The following is a 21,808-nucleotide window of genomic DNA, read 5'->3' on the forward strand; positions in this document are numbered from 1 at the left end:
GATCACATGTTAGTACATATGCGATCAACATTGCTGCGGCAATGTATCTTTATACATCCCGCCCACAATGCGGTTACTATGCTACAGGGAATGATTTATTTCCACACTTAGCGTGAAGACGGAATATACTGCGTACGTTGTTTTAGCGTTGTGTAATGCCCGTGTGTGACTCGTCACTGTTATTGAAATTACTGTTTGGTTTCATTAAAACGTCACGCACATAAAAGATACCCCAATTAAATTTATTTAAATATACAGTAAGTACAACATGTCCACGTTCTACCTCCAGGAAGATGACAAAAACCGGCTTCCCGTAACAGTCTCAACACGGACGCTTTACACGCTACTAACATTCAACACAGAATAAAACTGCCTGCGACTGATAGCGGAATAACTTGCTTTTCTTAGTAGTACATTTAAAGCCTGTAATAAAGTAAAAGGCAAACAGAACAGACAGAGAGTGAGCTAGGGACAGATTTCAAGGAACTAGATGATTGAGGGGGAGATTTATCAAAATGTGAGGAGTGATAAAGTAACATCCGACCAGCTCCTGTCATTTTTCAAACACGGGGCCTAATTCAGATCTGATGGCAGCAGGAAAATTGTTCTCTAATGGGCAAAACCATGTGCACTGCAGGGGGGCAGATGTAACATGTGCAGAGAGACCTGGCAACACCATGCTGCACTGCGGGCGGGGGCACAGATGTAACATGTGCAGAGAGTTAGATTAAGGTGGGTTATATTGTTGCTGTGCAGGATAAATACTGGCTGCTGTATTGTTACACTGCAATTTAGATTTCAGTTTGAACACACCCCACCCAAATCTAACTCTCTCTGCACATGTTACATCTGCCACACCTGCAGTGCACATGGGTTTGCCCATTAGAGAACAATTTTGCTGCTGCGATCAGGTCTGAATTACCCCCACAGCCTGTAACTTGGCAGAAACTGAGTGGTTGGTACTTTCTCTCTCCCCACGCTTTAATACTGTAAATCTTCCCCCTTAATCCGTTAAAGGCACTTACAGGGACAGTTTGTAAATCATCCTCTCTCTGCCAGAGATTCATTCTTGGCTGATTCCTCTAGTAGCACAAGACACTCAGCTGCCTCTACAGAGGGAGGTGTGACGCAGGGATTGTGGACCTTGGTCACCAATTCATACGTTACAGGCTCCTACTGCACAAACCTCATCCAGGCAGCTGTAGAGCATTTTCAGCCTCTAAATGATCAAGCGTTCGCTATAAATGCGCATTGCGCTGTTGCAGTGCAGACTGTACTTATGTCAGCACCAGAAGCCAATCCACATTCAAGATGTTCTGGGTTTCTTTGTGTAAACCCTTTCCCAGATCGAGCCACAACCTCAAACCCAGCAGCAGCCATTGCGGTGAGATTGGTTGTGGTACATTCGGATGATCATTTACATTCAGCACATGAAAAGCCAGCGTTTCTATAAGGTATCGCAGTCAGCGCAGCCTGTGGCCACAGCTACGCACATTAATGTGAGATTCTCTCTTCTCCCGGCACACGTTGATCCTTTGGTATGTAACTCTTCTGACCTGCAGAACACTGGCGGCAACTTCATCGCTCACTGAGAAGAGAAACAATGGCGTCTATTATTATCTACATCAGCCCGAAATAATAAAACATTTTTACATTTTCATTTAATTTTTTTTTTTTTTTTTATTGCCAAGGTTTTCAACCCAGAACAATAAAGTAATAAAAAAGGAATTTTAAAAATAAGAGTCTACAGAAAATGTAAAATCTATAAACCACTCACAGTCCCAGATAAAGCTTTACTGCAAAACACCTGTATACATTGTAGGAGTATTTACCAAGCATAAGCCAGGAGCTCAAGTTTTTTCTTTTTTAAATAAACTTGTCTGTAAGAATTGCATTAAGTGCTGATTCCCGTATACTGTATACTGTATGTGCTGCCTTTAGTAATACTTTCCAAAAACATCTCTGCTCACTAGGCCTGCAATCGGCAAAGCTCAGAAAATGTAGTTCTTGCAGCCATTGTGAGGTAGATTCAGGAGAAGACTTCCATGGCTGGACAATCATTTCTCCTGGAGGGGACAGAAGCACTTCAACAACTAATCATTATTTGTGTTCAAAGCCACGTTAGATAGAAGACGCCGTATCATGCACGACTGGCAGGTTCCTTTCTGATGTATGTATGTAGTTTGTGATGTTCATTTAAAACGCCTGATGATAGAGAAAATTATTTCTAATTACTTATCTTTTAGTGATTTAACTTCTTACGGAGATTCAGATGAATATGTTGAAGGTGAAAGCGCCACCCGATGCAGCCCCGGAATTGTATCAGGTTGGCTAGCACTAGTCTAATCAGGTTTGGTATGTATTTTTGGTCGATGTGCTCCTTCTAGTAGAGATTCTTCCACTGGTGCTTTGGTTGCGTATGGTAGCATTATAATAGCCAGGAAGATCATAGTACACAGACATTAAGGGGGGGTATTCAATTGTTTGAAAATTCAGCTGGGTGTCTGTTTACTCTACCCAAAGTGGCCTCCATTATATAATTCAAGACAGGGTCATTTCAGCCTTAGAACAGGATGTCTCCAGCGGAAGAAAGCTCTGTCAGGTTTTGAAATCCTTCATGATGTTCAGACACCAATGTCCATTGGACCTGGGAATTGTACAGAACAAATGATGTGTTGGTTCGTTATAATGTTCACGGGACAATACCTGTGTGGTATTTATCAAGCATGTTCTCTAATTTCTTCACATTTGTGTTCAAAGATGCCAATTTTGGTCCTAAGGTGAAGTCGCAGTGGCCATGGAGGCGTTCAAGTGTCCCCACAAGAATGAAACAGAAATGGCATTTTGTCCTTTTTTCTGCATATCGGGGGAGACACTTTATACTCTTTCTGCAGAATGTTCTCTCAGAGGGTTTGTGAGAATACGGCTGAAGCTTTTGGAGATGATTTTTAAAAAGTGTAGAAACTCTTGTAACTGTAGCCATAAATGTTAAATTGTTATCGTGTATTCTCATTTGATTCCCTGCTATCATTGTTCTTTTACCGCTGCTTACCTTCTGTGCCATTACACCTCTTATTTTATTACCATTGTAACCACTGCATTCAGCACTGGTATTTGCCATATCATTGTTACCCTTGATAAGCCAGTGCACCTCTCTCGCTTTACCCCCTTCTCCCCTTCATGACTGTCCAGTCTTGCTTTTGTTTCGCCTCTACTTTGTCCCCACGCTGCAGTTGTCCTTCACTTCCCCTCATCCACATCATATCTCACCACGCATACCAGCTGGACACACTTCATTCTCTCTGTTTCCCCCCTTTTCTCTTTAGTTATTTCACCTACTACTTCTAGAGCATGCTACTCTCCCCTGATCACTATCAATCATGTAATGTTGCTGTCCCCACTTCCTCTGCTCCGTACCCCATGTGGTCCAGAACCATCACTGTATCTTGGATCTCTCCCTCAGACATCAATCATTTTGTTGTCCTCTCCTCTACTGGCCTATGATTCTCTCACACCCAGTGCCCCAGTGGTTGAAAAGATGGCAGTATGGGTGTTCTATCCTAAGCTGGCTGTTCATTCTTTTCACTTGTGGTTCATGGCGTTTGCTTCCTCCACTACATTAATAGCAGTCATCTATCCCCCCCATCGAATCTCCAAATTCATTGTAGATAACTTTGCTGCCCTGGCTCCCACACTTTCTCTCTTCCAACCTTCATTCCCTGATCTTGGGTGACTTAAATATTCACATTGGGAGCGGGATGTATTAACATACATCGCCGCCCCTCGTAGCGATGGTGATCGCATATGTACTAACATATGCGATCAATATCGCAATGCGGTGACGCCCCCCCCCCCGCCAAACCTGTAAGGTGGTGTGCGGGGGGGAGGGTCTCCTTCACCTCAGCTGCCGGGAACAAGGCAACAGGCTGCCCCCCGTGCCTCCTCCTCCCCCATGCAGCCGTTAGGACCTCCAGCTGCGTTGCTATGGGGAGGAGGAGATCATTTTCTGGGACCCTGATAGTTACTTCAGAGTCACCTGCTGATGCAGTTATGTACGTGTACTATATTGTCTTGAACTGTAAGTCATTGTTTCTTGTTTTGCTTATTTGTATATGTACTCTATATGGCACCACAGAGGATCTGCAGTGCCCAATTACAAAGGATAATTATAATAATTGATGTAACCATCTACCCCTCCAACTCTAAATGTCTCTCACCCATTTCTTTGTGTCTTTCTCTATGTACAGCATTTGGAGAGAGAAATTAGCTGGGCAGACATCTGCACTAGAATAGGCTTGCATGATAACCGAGGGAATACAATGAGCAATGGTCTGCTCAGTAGCCGGCCAACCACATTTATGTGCAGACAGATGTCTTGTTCTATTAAATCTGCAGAGACCGATCATCCCAGTGCCCAAAGGAGAATAAGCAATTTCCTGATTTAAGTGAAAAGCCGAAACCACTTTTGGCTGGAACACAGGAACCGTAGGGAGAAATGCTCTATCATCATGGAAGATGAGAAAAGGCGGCTTGCAAGACACAGCACCTAACTCAGAAACACGCTGGGCTGAGGCAATAGCCATAAGGAAAACCAGCTTACAAGTAACAAATTGAAGATACTCTCAAATGGTGCCTGTTTAAGAGCTGACAAGAACCAGATTAACATCCCATGGTGCTACTGGCAGACCAAACAGTAGTTGAATACGAACCACACCCTGTAAAAAGCTCAAACTTCTGGAAAAAGGGTCAAACGCCAATGAATATATATGGACAGGGCTGAAATCTGTACTTTCAAAGAACGAAACTTTAAACTGGCTTCCAAACTGCCCTGGAGGAAGGCCAAAAAATGAGAGGAGAGAAACTTGATGCATGAATTCCTCTCTTTTCACACAACAAGAGTTAGAGTTTCCATACTCTGTGGCAATTGTGTGACTGAACCGTTTTCTAGGCTTGCAGCATAGTACAAACTACCAAAGGAGAAAAAAACCTTTAGCTTTCAAAAGCTCGGTCTCAAAAGCCAGGCTGTTAAAGCCAAAGGAGGAAGGTCTGTGTGTAGAAATGGATCTTGTTGTAGCTGGTCTGGACGAAGTGGAAGACGCTACCGCCAACATTATAAGATGGCATACTGACCTGCGCAGCCAGTCTGGAAACACTAGGATTATCATCACCCATTGATCCTTGATGCACTTGACTACCCGAGGCAACATTGGGGTCGGAGGAAGCTGAACAGAACAGTCATGGCATCCACTGCAAAAGCCAGAGGCCATGAGATCTACTTGTAGAAGTCCTCACTTCTGAGCTAACTGTTGCAAGGCCTCTGGATTGAGAGACCACTCGCCCGGGAGAAATGTGGTTCTGCTGAGGAAGTCTGCTTCCCAATTTTCCACTCCTGGTTTGAGCACTGCTGAGAGTGCCAGAACACAGTTTTCTGCCCAGGACAGGATTCGTGATACCATCACTGGCACGCTCTTTGTGCCGCCCTGATGATTTACATATGTCACCGCTGTGGCATTCTCCAACTGAATACAAACTGTCTGGCTTCCAAGAGTGCTCAGAGCTCATTGATCGGCAGAGCCATTTCCAATGTTGACCAAAGGTCCCGGAGCTGAAAATGTAATGTAACGGCATCCCCATCCTAGGATATTTACATTCGTGGTCACAATGACCCAATCCGGAGTGACCAAAGATTGTCCCTGGAGATGATCAGAAACTAGCCACCAAAGGAGAGATTGACGAGCGCTATCGCACAGTACAAGAAACGGAGATGAGAGGGATGTGGACCACCTCATCCAATTTTGGAGAATTTCCCACTAGAATTCCTGTGAATGGAACCTGGCGTACTGAATGGTCTCAATGGTGGAGACCATCTTGCCCAACAGCTTCATGCACAACAATATCGACGGATAACGCACTGACAGTCCCGTCCAAGTTCAGCAGGGTCCATGCCTTGGACTATGGCAAGAAAACTTGCTGGAGAGAGGTGTCGAAGATCACACCCAAAACCTGAAGGTGTGACTTCGAGTACTTCAGGATCACGGATGGATCCTGAATTTCAAGAACTGTATGATCCAGGTGCTTTTGCAACTGTGAAGCCGAGTCAGCCTTCGCGAGTAGAACGTCCAAATAGGTATGACAGTTATACCTTCTTTCGCCATCACATGCATGATTTAAACTTGTGGAGCAGTTGCTATACAGGATGGCAGGGCAATTTATGGCCTGGAATTTAAAGTGATTGGAACAGACCGCAAACCAGATGAGAGAATGAGGAACGTGAAGATAAGCATACCCGAAGTCCAGGGGGTAATTCCAAGTTGATCGCAGCAGGATTTTTGATAGCAATTGGGCAAAACCATGTGCACTGCAGGGGAGGCAGATATAACATGTGCAGAAAGAGTTAGATTTGGGTGGGTTATTTTATTTCTGTGCAGGGTAAATACTGGCTGCTTTATTTTTACACTGCAAGTTAGATTGCAGATTGAACACACCCCACCCAAATCTAACTCTCTCTGCACGTTATGTCAGCCTCCCCTGCAGTGCACATGGTTTTGCCCAGTTGCTAACAAAAATCCTGCTGCGATCAACTTTGAATTACCCCCAATGTTAGCAACATTTCATTGGCTTCTATGCTGTGGGTCACTGGTTAGAGAGATTCTATTTGAAAATGATTAAACCACAAACTGGTGTTCAAGGCACAGAGATTTAAGATCTGAAAATGAGCCGTACAGCTTCCGACCAAAGAACAGGTTTGAGTTAAACCCCAATTTCTGTTCCAGCGGAGGAACTGAAGCAATGATGCCATCCGAAAGGAGAAAGTTATTAATCTGATCTAATGCCACCCTCCTGGGGAAGAGAGGTGGCGAATAAATGTTGTGGTGGCAGAATCCTGAGGTTAATTATGTACAGTAACCTCTAAAAATGAAGCCAAGCACCCAGCTATCTGAAGACAACTCCACTCAACAAACTCTGAACTGGAGCAACCGGCCTTTGACTTGCGATCAGATTGGGTGGAGAAAAATCATCAGGAGCTAGGCTTCTCCGGATTCTTGGCTCCCAAGTGTCGGCTGGCACTAGAAAATCTGCCCTTCAAAGTCAAACTTCTGCCAGGGAAGAAACGGCCTCTGGTGAACCTCTAGACGACGCACCACCACAGTAAGAAGTAACTATAAGCTCAGAAACAAGGACCCCACAGTTTAGGAGCAACCACCTGTGCTCCAAAAAAATAGGATTTTAATTACCTACCGGTAAATCCTTTTCTCGTAGTCCGTAGGGGATACTGGGAATCCATTTAGTACCATGGGGTATAGACGGGTCCACTAGGAGCCTTGGCCACTTTAAGAATTTGATAGTATGCGCTGGCTCCTCCCTTTATGCCCCTCCTACCGGACTCAGTCTAGGAAACGGTGCCCGAGGAGACAGACATACTTAGAGAGAAGGATAGTTATGCAAAGTGGTGACATTAAGAACCAGAACACACAGAACAAGAGGAAACCCAAGCTAACCAAACTTGCAACCAGGAACAGCAACAGCTGAACCAACCAGAATACTTAACTAAGTAACAGTGCAGGAAGAACGAAGCACCAGGCGGGTGCCCAGCATCCTCTACGGAGGGATTTACCGGTAGGTAATTAAAATCCTATTCTCTCTTACGTCCTTGAAGATACTGGGCATCCATTTAGTACCATGGGGAAGTACTGAAGCTCCCAAACCGTGTGGGAGAGTGCTGAGGATCTTCAGTTTGGTCAAAGTATCGAACTTGTAAAACTTTGCAAATGTGTTCGAACCTGACCAAGTAGCTGCTCAGCAGAGCTGTAAAGCAGAGACACCCTGGGCAGCCACCCAAGAAGAATACACAGACCTAGTAGAGTGGGCCTGTACAGATTTTGGAACTGGCAATCCTGCCATGGAATACTGTAAGCGTGAGCCTGATCCAGCATGCTTTGAAGCAGGAAACCCAATTTTATTGGGATCATAGAGAATGAACAGCGAGTCGGATTTCCTGTGACAAGCTGTTCTCACTAATAAATACACCTTCAAAGCCCTCGCAACATCCAAAGACTTTGAAGTAGCAGAGGTGTCCGTAACAGCCGGAACCACAATAGGTTGGTTGATGTGAAACGCGGACACCACCTTAGGAAGAAATTGCTGACGAGTTCTGAGTTCAGCTCTGTCCTCGTGGAAAATAAAGTAGGGACTCTTGTGAGACAACGACCCTAGCTCCAACAGGGTCTGGGACTCAGGGTCGACAGCTAAAAGGTCGACACACCTTAGGTCGACGCCAATTGGTCGACATGGAAAAAAGGTCGACATGGACAAAAGGTCGACAGGAACAAGTTCGACATGGAAAAAGGTCGACATGAGTTTTTTATGTTTTTTTGGTGTCGTTTTCTTCGTAGAGTGACCGGGAACCCCAATTAGTGCACCGCTTCGCTCGCCATGCTTCGGGCATGGTGCCTTCGCTCCGCTACCACTTCGCTCGGCACAGATTACCGTTCCAATCGTAGTCCACGTGGATCGTTAAGTATGAAAAGGTTCCAAAAAAGAAAAAATTCGTGAAAAACTCATGTCGACCTTTTTCCATGTCGACCTTGTTCCTGTCGACCTTTTGTCCATGTCGACCTAAGGTGTGTCGACCTTTTTGCTGTCAACCTGGAGTCCGGATACCCTCCAACACACGTCTTGCTGAAGCCAAGGCCAACAGTGTGACGGTCTTCCACGTCAACCTCCTATAACGGTTCAAACCAGTCCGATTGGAGGAACTGCAGCACCAAATTGAGATCCCAAGGTGCCATGGGAGGCTGGATGTGCAGAACACCTTTCAAGAACGTGTGGAGAGAAGCCAATTGTTTCTGAAAGAAAATAGACAAGGACGAAATCCACATCCACTCCGACTGCAGAAAAAGCAGATGTCCCAGATGAAATGCCACCGCAGAATATTGTCTGCTCTCACATCAAGAGACCTACTTCTTCCATATACAGTGGTAATTTTTAGACGTTAATTTTAGTGGTAATTTTAGACGACTATGATCCATGCCCTTCCTGGCATGGATCATAGTCGGGATGACCTTGTCAGGAATCCTTCTCCTGGCTAGAATCAGCCGTTCAACTTGCATGCCGTTAAACATAGCCGCGGTAAGTCTTAATAGACGAACGGGCCCTGTTGCAGAAGATCCTCGCGAAGAGGTAGAGGCCACGGATCTTCGATCAGCATTTCGAGAAGATCCGCGTACCAGGCCCTTCAAGGCCAGTCCAGAGCAATGAGGATTGCTTGAACCTTTTTCCTTTTTATTCTCTTTAGAATTTTAGGGATCAGAGGAAGTGGAGGAAACACGTACACCAGCTGGTAGACCCACGGACTTGTCAGAGCGTCTACCGCCACTGCTTGTGGGTCTCTCGACCTGGAACAATACCGCTTGAGCTTCTTGTCAAGTCGAGAAGTCATCATGTCGATCTGTGGTTTTCCCCACCGACGTGTCAACCACCGGAACACCTCCGGGTGGAGGCCCCACTCCCCCGGGTGCAGGTCGTGTTTGCTAAGGAAGTCTGCTTCCCAGTTGTCTACTGCCGGAATGAAGACCGCTCACAACATCATGACGTGTTTTTCCACCCAGAGGAGAATTCTTGACACCTCTGACATTGCTGCTCTGCTTTTCATTTCGCCCTGACGGTTTATGTACATTATCGCCGTTACATTGTCCGACTGGACTTGAATGGCCTGATTCTGGAGGAGAGATGAGGCCTGCAGAAGTGCGTTGTAGATTGCCCTGAGTTCCAAGATGTTTATTGGAAGGATGACTTCCCGACTTGACCATCTTCCTTGAAGCTGCACCCCCTGGGTGACTGCTCCCCAACCTCTGAGGCCTGCATCTGTGGTTAGCAGAATCCAATTCTGAATCTCGAACCTCGATGAGGAGAGAAGTTCTTAGCCATCACAGAAGGGAGATTCTGGCTCTTGGCGACAGACAGATCCTCTGGTGCATGTGAAGATGCGATCCGGACCATTTATCCAACAGATCCAGCTGGAAGGGCCTCGCATGAAACCTTCTGTACTGAAGCACCTCGTAAGAGGCCACCATTTTCCCTAGAAGGCGAATGCACAGATGCACCGTGATCCGGGTTGGCTTCAGGACAGCCCACACCATCGACTGGATTACCGTAGCCTTCTCCAAGTGAAGGAACACTCTCTGAGACTCTGTCCAGTATCATTCCCAGGAAAGGAAGCCTCTGCATCGGTTCCAGGTGAGATTTTGGTAAGTTCAGAATCCACCCGTGATCCAGGAGTAGTCTGGTTGAGAGGCCAATGCTGTCCAACAACCGCTCCCTGGATGGTGACTTTATCAGAAGATCATCCAGGTACGGAATTATGTTCACTCCCTGTTTGCAGAGTAGAAACATCATCTCTGCCATCACTTTGGTGAACACTCTCGGTGCCATGGAGAGACCAAATGGCAGGTCCTGGAACTGGTAGTGACAGTCCTACAGTGCAAACCGTAGATAAGCCTGATGAGGCGGCCAGATCGGAACGTGAAGGTACGCATCCTTGATATCCAGAGATACTAGGAATTCCCCTTCCTCCAGACCTGAGATCACCGCTCTCAGAGACTCCATCTTGAATTTGAACACTCTTCAGTACTGTTCAAAATCGGTCTTACCGAACTGTCCGGTTTCGGTACTACAAACAAGTTGGAATAATATCCCTTGTTTTGCAGATGAGGTGGAACTGGAATAACGACCTGAGTCTGCACCAGTTTCTGAATGGCGTCCTGTAAGGTTATACTTATCTCTTGCGAAACTGGTAAGCCTGATTTGAAGAATCTGCGAGGTGGGAGCTCCTGAAAACCCATCTCTGTAGCCCTGGGAAATAAGATCTATGACCCAGGGATCCTGGCACAAACCTGTCCAGATGTGGCTGAAAAATTTTACTCTGGCTCCCACCCGCCAGTCTTCCACGCATCGCAGTCCACCGTCATGTTGAAGGTTTTGAGGAAGCAGAGCTCGAGTGCTGTTCCTGTGAACCGGCAGTTGTTGGTTTGCGTGGTTTACCTCTAGCGCCTCTGGTGGCCGTAGAAGAACCTCTGGTTTGGCCATTAAACTGGGCAGTCCGAAAGGACTGTAGATTAGGTCCTGATTAGGCCTTCCTGGCTGGTGGAGCTGCAGAAGGAAGATATCTGGACTTACCCGCAGCAGCTTTGGAGATCATTTCTCTAGTTCATCTCCAAATAAGGCCTCTACTGTGAAGGGTAGGCCTCCCGCACCTTTCCTGGAGTCCTCGTCAGCAGTCCACTGGCGTAGTCATAAGCCTCTGCGTACTGACACTGCCATAGCAGTGGTGAGTGCATTAAGCAAGCCTATTTCTTTTATGGCCTCCACCATAAAGTTTGCAGAGTCCTGTATACAGTATGTGGCAGAAACAAAATTATCTCCCCCTGAGGCAAGGTATCTAACCCCTCAAGTAGGTTACCCAGCCATTTGGCAATGGCCTTAGTAATCCACCCACATGCTATAGTATGTCTCTGGGTCATCCCAGCAGCTGTATACAAGGATTTGAGTGTAGTCTTAATTCTACGATCAGCCGTGTCTTTTAGGGATGCTGCACCCGGGACAGGCAATACAATTTTCCGTGACAGACTGGATACTGATGCACCCACTATCGGTGGATTTTCCCATTTTTTCCTATCCTCAGGAGGAAAAGGAAAAAATCTTTTAGAGATGTAAAATTTCCTGTCAGGATTAACCCACGGTTCTTCAAACAGGGTATTTAGTTCCTTGGACACAGGAAAAGTGACTGAGGACTTATTTTTTATATTAAAATAAGATTCCTCAGTCTCCTCTGTCACCTTATCAGGGATATGCAGAACTTCTCTGATAGCTTCTATGAAAGTCTCTATTCCCTGTGACAGAGTACCCTCCCCCCACCTCCATGTCTGACCCCTCATCATCACAGTCAGACTGCAGGATATGGGCGAAAGGACGTTTTTGAGGACAAACGGTAGGGGACTGAGACGCTGGTTTGGGTACTGAGTCTCCTTTCATAAATTCAGTCATCGATTGTCTTAAGTATTGCATCTCTTTCTCATTGCGGAACAATTTAGTAGAAATATTGGAAATCATTCCCCTAATGGAATCCAACCAAGCTGGCTCTGCCCCGCCAGCCTGGGAGGGTGCACTGCACTGAGTACACTGCAGTGAACCCCCTGGAGAAGAGGAACACTGTGCCTTACATGAAACACACTGTGTGTCTGACATACTGTGACAGCGCACACACAGGAACAGGTTAAAAGCACAATTAACCCACAAAGAGCCCTTCCAGGGAGACACAGAGATAGTACGGAGCCAGCACACAGGGCCTTACCGCTGATGCCAAGCTTAGCCGTGTCGCAGACTAAGTACCTAGATTGGGTGTTCAGTACAATAATGATCGCTCCCCCCCTGCTATGACCCCCTGGTACCGCTGAGGTAATCTGGAGTCTCTCCGGAGGAGCTGTGCATCCCTGTCAGTCAGCGTCTGTCTCCACTGCAGAGGGAAAATGGCGCTGTTGAGCTGCTGGATCCGCTCATAGTGAAGCTCCGCCCCTTGCCTGACTGAGGTAATTTTGTGCCTAAAATGGAGTTAGCCCCCTTTTAAGTCTGTAATGCCAGTCTGGGTACTGTGTACACATATAGTGTACTGAGACTCTGTTCGCCCTCTCAGAAGCTGTGCGCCTGCACTGTGTACTGAGTCTGGAGACCCAGCCGCCCCATGTAGAAGCCGTGCGTCTCCGTACCCGTGTGACCCGCTAACCGGGGACCACTCTTCTTTCTTCTGGCTCTGTTAGGGGTGGTGGCGTGCTGCAGGAATGTACGCGCGCCGTGGTGGGGCTTGTGAATAGTTCCCTCAGGAGCTAGTGTCCTGTTAGCGGGGAATGGGACCATTAACCCTTTGGGAGGTTAGGCAGTTTCTCCGAAACCCCCCCTCCCCCCCCATGTCCCACGAAGCAGACAGGCCGGTGCCATCCAGTCCTGCCTGAAAATAACAAACAGATAAGAAATGCAGAAAACTGTTCAGGAGCTTCCAGCAAAGTGACCGGCTCATCAGGCACAGTTTCCTAGAGTCTGGTAGGAGGGGCCAGCTCACACTATCAAACTCTTAAAGTGCCCAAGGCTCCTAGTGGATCCGTCTATACCCCATGGTACTAAATGGATTCCCAGTATCCCCAAGGGAGAAAGTGTTTTTTCCCCGGTAGCCTATGGAATAGTCCAATTCTGGCCCAAAAAGAATGCCACCACTAACAGAAGAGATTCCAAGGAATGTGTTGATTCTGAACTCCAAGTGCAGAGCCAAAAGGGCTCCGAGACCGCCGTAGCTGACACCCGGGAAGCCATCTTGCATGGCCTCACACACATTCAGTTGCGCCACAAAGCTGTTCCGCCAATTGCAGTAGGGAATTCCTCAATGAGTTTGTCACACCATTTCTCGAGCCACCTATGTCAAGGCTTGTAAAGGTCAGATAACAACCATGTAGCCGATAAAAATGGACTTAAGACAACATTCCAATTTTTTTAAATCTTGTTGATCTTTAAAGGACGTGGAGCCCTGAACAGGAAGAGCCATATGTTTAGCTAAACAGGAGACTGCAGCGTCAACCTTTGGGAGGCAATCCCACTTAGGACACATGATACACCGGAAGTGGATAAAGTGACGCCTCCTCAATGAAACTGGAGAGGGCCAAAGAAGATAAGGTAACAACTTTCTTGTGTCGCATGAACAGACTCACAGTCTCCGCTTGGGAATCCACATCCAAACGAACTAGTTTGGCTCACAGCAGCAATGAGGTCTTCCACGCCATGACTGGGGAAAGTTTCTAGTTCCTCACCCTCCGGGACGATGACATTCTCCTGTTAAATGCCTAAAGTGCATAAGGAACATTTATTTTACTAATTCTATGTACTTGCATATTTTGTAGATATAAAGGTATACCTATTATATAATATACCTTACATGGAAAATGAGCATATTCCAAACAGACATTAGTTCACTTATAAGATACATGTTCCTTTAACAGATTTTGTACTCACTGTGTGTAATAGAACTGGAATTAGCCCTAAATAAGACTGACCAGCTCCTAGCTTGTTACCAAGGATAGTAGTTCCTAATATGAACTTAAGTTTAGAGAGATTCTTCTAGAACAGCCCTGGCCAACCTGTGGCTCTCCAGCTGTTGTGGAACTACATGTCCCAGCATGCCCTGCCACAGTTTAAGCATTCCCTAATAGCAAAACTGTGGTAGGGCATGCTGGGATTTGTAGTTTCACAACAGCTGGAGAGCCACAGGTTGGCCAGGCCTGTTCTAGAACGTGCGAGATCAGCGAGTGTAACCAAGTATTAGAAAACTAAGTGTACAGCCATTTTTAAGTTGTTAATGTAATGTAACCCGGGCTGACAGGCTGCGCCTCTCCGCCGGTGCGCGGGATGCGCCTCTCCGCGGGATGCGCCTCTCCGCCGGCGCATGGGCGTGGTCTGTCAAATAATTCATTGTTTTATTAGGCTGAATTCAATCTGTTACTTCATGCAACACGGAAACAAGCAGATCCGAAACTTCCAACTGAGACCTGAAAGAATGAAGACGCTCATGATCCACATGAGCTCCAAGCTGCACCAAGTCAAAGACCGGCCCAGAGCCTGTGCCAACACCGGCTCCACAATGGTAGACGTGGCAGTCTCTGTTGCCTGCATGACTCTAGGCTTCGCCTGACAGTCCGCACACAATACCCCAGAGTCCACCTGTCCACTAGGTAATGTAATAGGACACTGGGTGCAAGGGAAATACAAAGCCATAGTAATACATTTTTGACTGGTTTGGATTTGTCCATCATAGTCCCCATGCGGCTTTGCCATGTATAGCAGAAGGCAATCAAATTCCCAAATACAGGAAATGAATGCTCAGGTCACTCAATCACATTACAAACCCCCAGAACAGCAGAATAAAATATACAGGTACTTCACCTTCCCAAGACGCGAACGGTTGTAGAGGAGCCGAGGAGACTGGTGCACCAGCCTAAGAACACAGCTTGCAGTGTCCAGCAGAGAACAGGATGTCCCACACAGTAACTAGGACTGCACCATTTCTGCAGCTCCAGGCTCCACCCTCCCCATTCTGTGGCTGCACTCTCCGTCTAAGGTTCTACTCCACCTCCCTGATCGGGGAAAGCACTTACTACAGCCAGGCTCCACCCTCCCCATTCTGTGGCTGCACTCTCCGTCTAAGGTTCTACTCCACCTCCCTGATCGGGGAAAGCACTTACTACAGCCAGGCTCCACCCTCCCCATTCTGTGGCTGCACTCTCCGTCTAAGGTTCTACTCCACCTCCCTGATCGGGGAAAGCACTTACTACAGCCAGGCTCCACCCTCCCCATTCTGTGGCTGCACTCTCCGTCTAAGGTTCTACTCCACCTCCCTGATCGGGGAAAGCACTTACTACAGCCAGGCTCCACCCTCCCCATTCTGTGGCTGCACTCTCCGTCTAAGGTTCTACTCCACCTCCCTGATCGGGGAAAGCACTTACTACAGCCAGGCTCCACCCTCCCCATTCTGTGGCTGCACTCTCCGTCTAAGGTTCTACTCCACCTCCCTGATCGGGGAAAGCACTTACTACAGCCAGGCTCCACCCTCCCCATTCTGTGGCTGCACTCTCCGTCTAAGGTTCTACTCCACCTCCCTGATCGGGGAAAGCACTTACTACAGCCAGGCTCCACCCTCCCCATTCTGTGGCTGCACTCTCCGTCTAAGGTTCTACTCCACTCCCTGATAGGGGAAAGCACTTACTACAGCCAGGCTCCACCCTCCCCATTCTGTGGCTGCACTCTCCGTCTAAGGTTCTACTCCACCTCCCTGATCGGGGAAAGCACTTACTACAGCCAGGCTCCACCCTCCCCATTCTGTGGCTGCACTCTCCGTCTAAGGTTCTACTCCACCTCCCTGATCGGGGAAAGCACTTACTACAGCCAGGCTCCACCCTCCCCATTCTGTGGCTGCACTCTCCGTCTAAGGTTCTACTCCACTCCCTGATAGGGGAAAGCACTTACTACAGCCAGGCTCCACCCTCCCCATTCTGTGGCTGCACTCTCCGTCTAAGGTTCTACTCCACCTCCCTGATCGGGGAAAGCACTTACTACAGCCAGGCTCCACCCTCCCCATTCTGTGGCTGCACTCTCAGTCTAAGGTTCTACTCCACCTCCCTGATAGGGGAAAGCACTTACTACAGCCAGGCTCCACCCTCCCCATTCTGTGGCTGCACTCTCCGTCTAAGGTTCTACTCCACTCCCTGATAGGGGAAAGCACTTACAACAGCCAGGCTCCACCCTCCCCATTCTGTGGCTGCACTCTCCGTCTAAGGTTCTACTCCACCTCCCTGATCGGGGAAAGCACTTACTACAGCCAGGCTCCACCCTCCCCATTCTGTGGCTGCACTCTCAGTCTAAGGTTCTACTCCACCTCCCTGATAGGGGAAAGCACTTACTACAGCCAGGCTCCACCCTCCCCATTCTGTGGCTGCACTCTCCGTCTAAGGTTCTACTCCACCTCCCTGATCGGGGAAAGCACTTACTACAGCCAGGCTCCACCCTCCCCATTCTGTGGCTGCACTCTCCGTCTAAGGTTCTACTCCACCTCCCTGATCGGGGAAAGCACTTACTACAGCCAGGCTCCACCCTCCCCATTCTGTGGCTGCACTCTCCGTCTAAGGTTCTACTCCACCTCCCTGATAGGGGAAAGCACTTACTACAGCCAGGCTCCACCCTCCCCATTCTGTGGCTGCACTCTCAGTCTAAGGTTCTACTCCACCTCCCTGATCGGGGAAAGCACTTACTACAGCCAGGCTCCACCCTCCCCATTCTGTGGCTGCACTCTCCGTCTAAGGTTCTACTCCACCTCCCTGATCGGGGAAAGCACTTACTACAGCCAGGCTGCATTTGTCCACACACGCTCTTCAGGGAGCTGCTGTAGCAAAAAACCCGGCAAGGTGGCGTCACCATCTGAGACAGCACTTCTGTCCGGCACCCGCACTGTCCCCAGATCCATGTGGTCACAGCAGAGACCACCTGGATGTGTCCCACTCCACAGGCTCCTACTGAAGACTAGCTGCATGGGGTTGCTGGTGGGGAGCAGCTTACTATTTAAAGTTACAGTTAAAGTGCCAGTTCCAACCCCAAAGTGCAGTCTCCATGGACCAGTGTCCCCCAGCCTTGCTGCAAGAAGACGTCACAATTTGTCTCATTGCGATCTATGGGACTGAAGTACATAAACTTGATACAAGGCTATCTGGATCCTTTTGTTTGAATCGGGATGCGGTAATGTGGCGAGCATCGTAGCAGCTGGGATCCTACGGTCGGTATGGTGACCGGCAGTCGCCCAACCCATTTGAATCCATCTATTACCATGAGATCAGCAAAGCTGGTGTTAATGGCATGGCAGTCTAAGACGCTACTCGGAAAATGATCTAACGGTGATGGGAATGAATCTGTCTTACCATACACTACCTTGTTTATACGAGCACTGAACATCGATATGGAACAGTGTACTATGTATTCCAGAGTTTATTGTCTGGGTGTATTATTCAGCAAATTTGAAATTCCCCCATGTCTAGATAGATTCAGCAAGTTCAATCTGGCTAGAATGATTTAATGGAAACCAGTGCAATTTACCAACAGTCCCAGCACTAAAAGGTGCATGGGTTCTTCCTAGTCATCCAGATGTAGCTTTGGGGAGGGCAATGGGGACAATGCACTGCCAGGGGGCTCTGTTCTGTGGGTTTCTCCAGTTCTGTTCCAGCACACACAGTAACTCTCAGGAGACCCAGCCCCACAGGAAATACCGGTAACAGTCACGATTGCTGCCTATCACAGCTCAGTAAAAAGCTCTGTTACTGTATACAATGCGGTGTTCAAGCACCAGGGCTGAGAATCACCCATCAGCATACACAAAATGTACTAAGGCAATACGAGGGCTGGGTTCGGGTACATCCCCTATATGGTTAGGAACATGTGCTATCTAATTATAAAATAAATAATGTATTACCTTTCTGGTAGTCGAGTCCATCACCAGCCACTTCTCTGTCACTGTCTGGAGATCTTGGCCATTAAGGGGCTCTCTTAGCCTAATTTTCACCTCCAGTTTCCCCCCAGTTGGTTTTCTTCCATCAAATACCTGTAACGAGAGATTTAGCAGGGAACTGATTTACCACATTACAGCTAAAGCCTGATGGAACTCTACAAATAACAAATATCGGAGATACAATCAAAACCCGAATATATGTGGTTTTAAAATAGGTGATTGGAGTGGGAGCTAATTACCAACTGGTAATTATATATATATGCACCTTCTAGGGAAACTGTTATTGCTACAAAACGGAGAAACGCGTCAAGGACGCAAGGTTGCCGCATTCACATGACATCAGAGCGGTAAAGAGCCTTCTGCATTCCGGAGCACACAAGTTACCGGCAGCCGCTCTCTCCCTCCCTCGTACACCGCACCTACAGATCACTAGTCCCTGCGATAAACACCACTAAAGATACGCTATAATACTGGAGGACTATGATACCGCTGTGGTGAGCAAAACTTACATCTGGAGGTCGAGCATTGCGGAGGCTACTACATCACTGTCTGGTCCGTAATACGCTAATTTCACTACAAGCACCTGATGAAATGTGAGTCTGACCGTCACTATAATAATCTGTGAAACACTTGGTCACAATATTCATTGGATCTAATTCTATTTAAAGGACTTTTCTCTGTATCTAGAGATATAATCTCTGGAAACTGCATCTGCTGATCAATGTGTTATATGGCTTTCTTTTATATATATATATATATATATATATATATGTGTGTGTCATATGTCTATCCTTTATATACATATATATCGGGTGGTCTTCTGTATGCCGAATGTCGGGATCCCGGCGCACACTATACCGGCACCGGAATCCCGACACCCGGCATACCGACAAGTATTCTCCCTCGTGGGGGTCCACGACCCCCCTGGAGGGAGAATAAAATAGTGTGGCGCGCATGGCGTGCCACCGTGCCCGCAGCGTGGCAAGCGCAGCGAGCCCGCAAGGGGCTCCTTTTGCGCTCGCCATGCTGTCGGTATGCCGGCGGTCGGGCTCCCGGTGCCGGTATGCTGGTCGCCGGGAGCCCGAGCACCGGCATACCGTACGACACCCTATATATCATATGGCTCTATATATATATATCTCCTATATATTAGCCCAGATCTGTGACTTTGTGACTCATTTGCTAACACTGGGCGGAGTCACAGATCTGGCCTAATATATAGGTTACAGACACCACACAAACCGCTACACCGCCCCGTCCTCCTCACCCGTCTGTCTCACATGAGCGGGTGATCAGTGGCGTGTGGTGCCGGTAAGAGCCGCCCGCCGCCTTCCTCCTCCTCTCTCCTGGCTGCTGCTGTGTGTACGCTGGGCGCCGTGCAGCAGGAGGCGGCAGCCACCGCTGAGGAGAGCAGAGCGCACAGCGAGAGCAGGTAACCCCACCCCGAGGCCTGCGGCCTATCGCCATCCCTGCCCCCGCCTCCCTGGCCGGTGCAGCCGGTCCTGCAGCTGCGCGAGGGGAGCGCTCGGGTCCGGCCTCTGTCCCGCACAATGAGCCGCCTCCTCTTTCTCTGCCGGGTGTCAGCGACTCGCCGGGGAAGTGTCCCATCCAGCTGCGCCAGGGTCACTGCTGCTGACACAATGGCTGTCCAGGGGGCCCGGGCACTAGATGAGGATGGCCATTACATGTATCCTGCAGCTAGGGGGACATTGTGACATGTGGGGTCATACATTGCCGTGTACATGTGTGTGTATGTAGGGCAGTACTCTCTGTGGTACAATGTAGAATTTCTCTACATAATAGTATGTACAATTTTACATATTATATCTCCACCCCCATCTGCGGTACCCCCGCACCCACCCGCGCCACCTCCGGGCCCCCTACCCACCCGCGGCACCCCCGCACCCGCCCCTCCACCAACCGCAGCGTCTCCAGACCTCCTCCCCCATCCGCCGCACCCACTTCCCTCCTCCACCCGCGCCACCTCAGGACCCCCAACTCCACCTCCGGCACCCCCGCACCCGCCCCTCCTCCGAACGCAGAGCCTCCGGACCCCCTCCACCATCCGCAGCCCCCCCCCCCCATCGCAAGGGGCTACGCCCTCTTCACCATCGGACACCCCTTCGTCAGGCAATATATAACCACTAACATGACTAGGAATGCAGATAATACTCCATCTCCTACATCAGGGATGGGGAACCTTCGGCCCTCCAGCTGCTGTTGAACTACATATCCCAGCATGCCCTGCAACAGTTTTAGCATGGCCAAATAGCAAAACTGTAGCAAGGCATGCTGGTATGTGTAGTTCAACAACAGCTGGAGGGCCGAAGGTTCCCCATCCCAGTCCTACATAATTGCCCAGAGTGACTGCGTGGCTAACACTGGGCGTGGCTAGGAGCACTCATTGGGTTAGCGCCAGGGTAAATCCTCCCTCTGGTGACGTCAGAGGTCACTTCACCAACTTGGTATTAGTGGCAGTGTCGGATAGCGCTGCTGCGGCTGTGTGTAGGGCCCGCGCCTGCGCCGCCAGATTAACATGCACGTGCTGTGGTGCTCTGGACCGCCGTTTAGCCTCTGCCGAGCTGCTCCCGCTGCCCAAAAGCCGTGCCATGGAGGGAGCACCATAGTGTGTCACCGCGGCTGGCTCAGCTGCATGCCGCGCTACAGCACCAAGGAGAGGGGGCGTCTCCACACAGGAGACTACCGGCTGGACTTCAGTAAGTAGCGCGGCTGCATCAGCAGAGGGCTGCTGCTCTCCCCTTTCCTGCCGTGCACAACACATGGGCCGTCTCCGCAGCAGAGCTCTCCCGAAGACAGGCAGCGCAGTGTCCCGGCTCTGTCAGTCATGACCTTGCGGCGCCATGTGTCACCTATGCTGTGCCTGTGTCCCCTATACTGTCACCTCTGCGGTGCCTCAGCTGGATGCACCTCACGCAATCCCGCACCTCCCCCAACCGCATCACCACACCCTCCCCCACCTGCGGTGCCTCCGGTCCACCTCCTTCACCGCGGCACCCCCGCATCCGCCCTTCCCCCAACCACGCAACCCCCGTACACTGCATTCCCCCACCCACCTCAACCTCCCCTACCCCGCCTGCTGCAGCCCCGCAAGCCCCCCCCCCCCCCACCACGGTGGCTCAGGACTCTCTCCCCCACTCGCCGCACCACAGGACTCCCCCATCCACAGCACCTCCGGCCCCCTCCCCCATCTGCAGCATCGACAGACACCCTCCTCCATCTGCAGTCCCCCCCCCCACACACCACCCAAAGCACCCCCGCAACCGCCCCTCTCCCATCAGAAACACCCCTGTCCCCCCTCCACCATCCGTGTCTCCCCCCGCACCCGCCACAGCCCCAACCACAGCACCTACTAGGTGATTCATCGTGCCCTGCGTACACTGTTCACACAGTCGCAAGGGGCTACGGCCCCTTAACCATCACACGCCCTTTGTCTCCGCGCAATATTTAACCAATCACACAATTATGTTTGGAAGTAATACTCCATATAATCAACATATTGCACACCCAAAGGCTATGCAAGGCTTAAGGGGGCTTAGCCCCTTGTGACGATGTGAAGAGCGCCCGTAGGGCGCGATGAGCCACCTAGTATATATATATGTCACATGGCTATCTTTTCTACATATATATGTCATATGTATATATGTCATATATATATATATATATATATATATATATTTATTATAATAAAAATGTGGAACTAAT

The 21,808-nt window shown here is 49.0% G+C and overlaps 1 protein-coding gene across 2 annotated transcripts in view; it reads right to left on the reverse strand.

The window, feature by feature from the left end:
• Positions 1 to 223: 223 nt before the first annotated feature.
• The window catches only part of CC2D1B (coiled-coil and C2 domain containing 1B), a 408,633-nt gene continuing 387,048 nt past the window's right edge, over positions 224 to 21,808 (reverse strand). For both annotated transcript variants that reach the window (XM_063938881.1, XM_063938880.1), the window contains exons 24-25: positions 18,050 to 18,178; positions 224 to 1,588 (exon numbers count right to left, since the gene is read on the reverse strand). In XM_063938881.1, the coding sequence (XP_063794951.1) occupies positions 1,586 to 1,588; positions 18,050 to 18,178 (132 nt within the window). In that variant the 3' untranslated portion in view covers positions 224 to 1,585. The remainder of the gene's footprint in view (positions 1,589 to 18,049; positions 18,179 to 21,808) is intronic.

Source organism: Pseudophryne corroboree, chromosome 9 (genome assembly GCF_028390025.1).
Source record: "Pseudophryne corroboree isolate aPseCor3 chromosome 9, aPseCor3.hap2, whole genome shotgun sequence".
Taxonomy (NCBI): Eukaryota; Metazoa; Chordata; class Amphibia; order Anura; family Myobatrachidae; genus Pseudophryne; species Pseudophryne corroboree.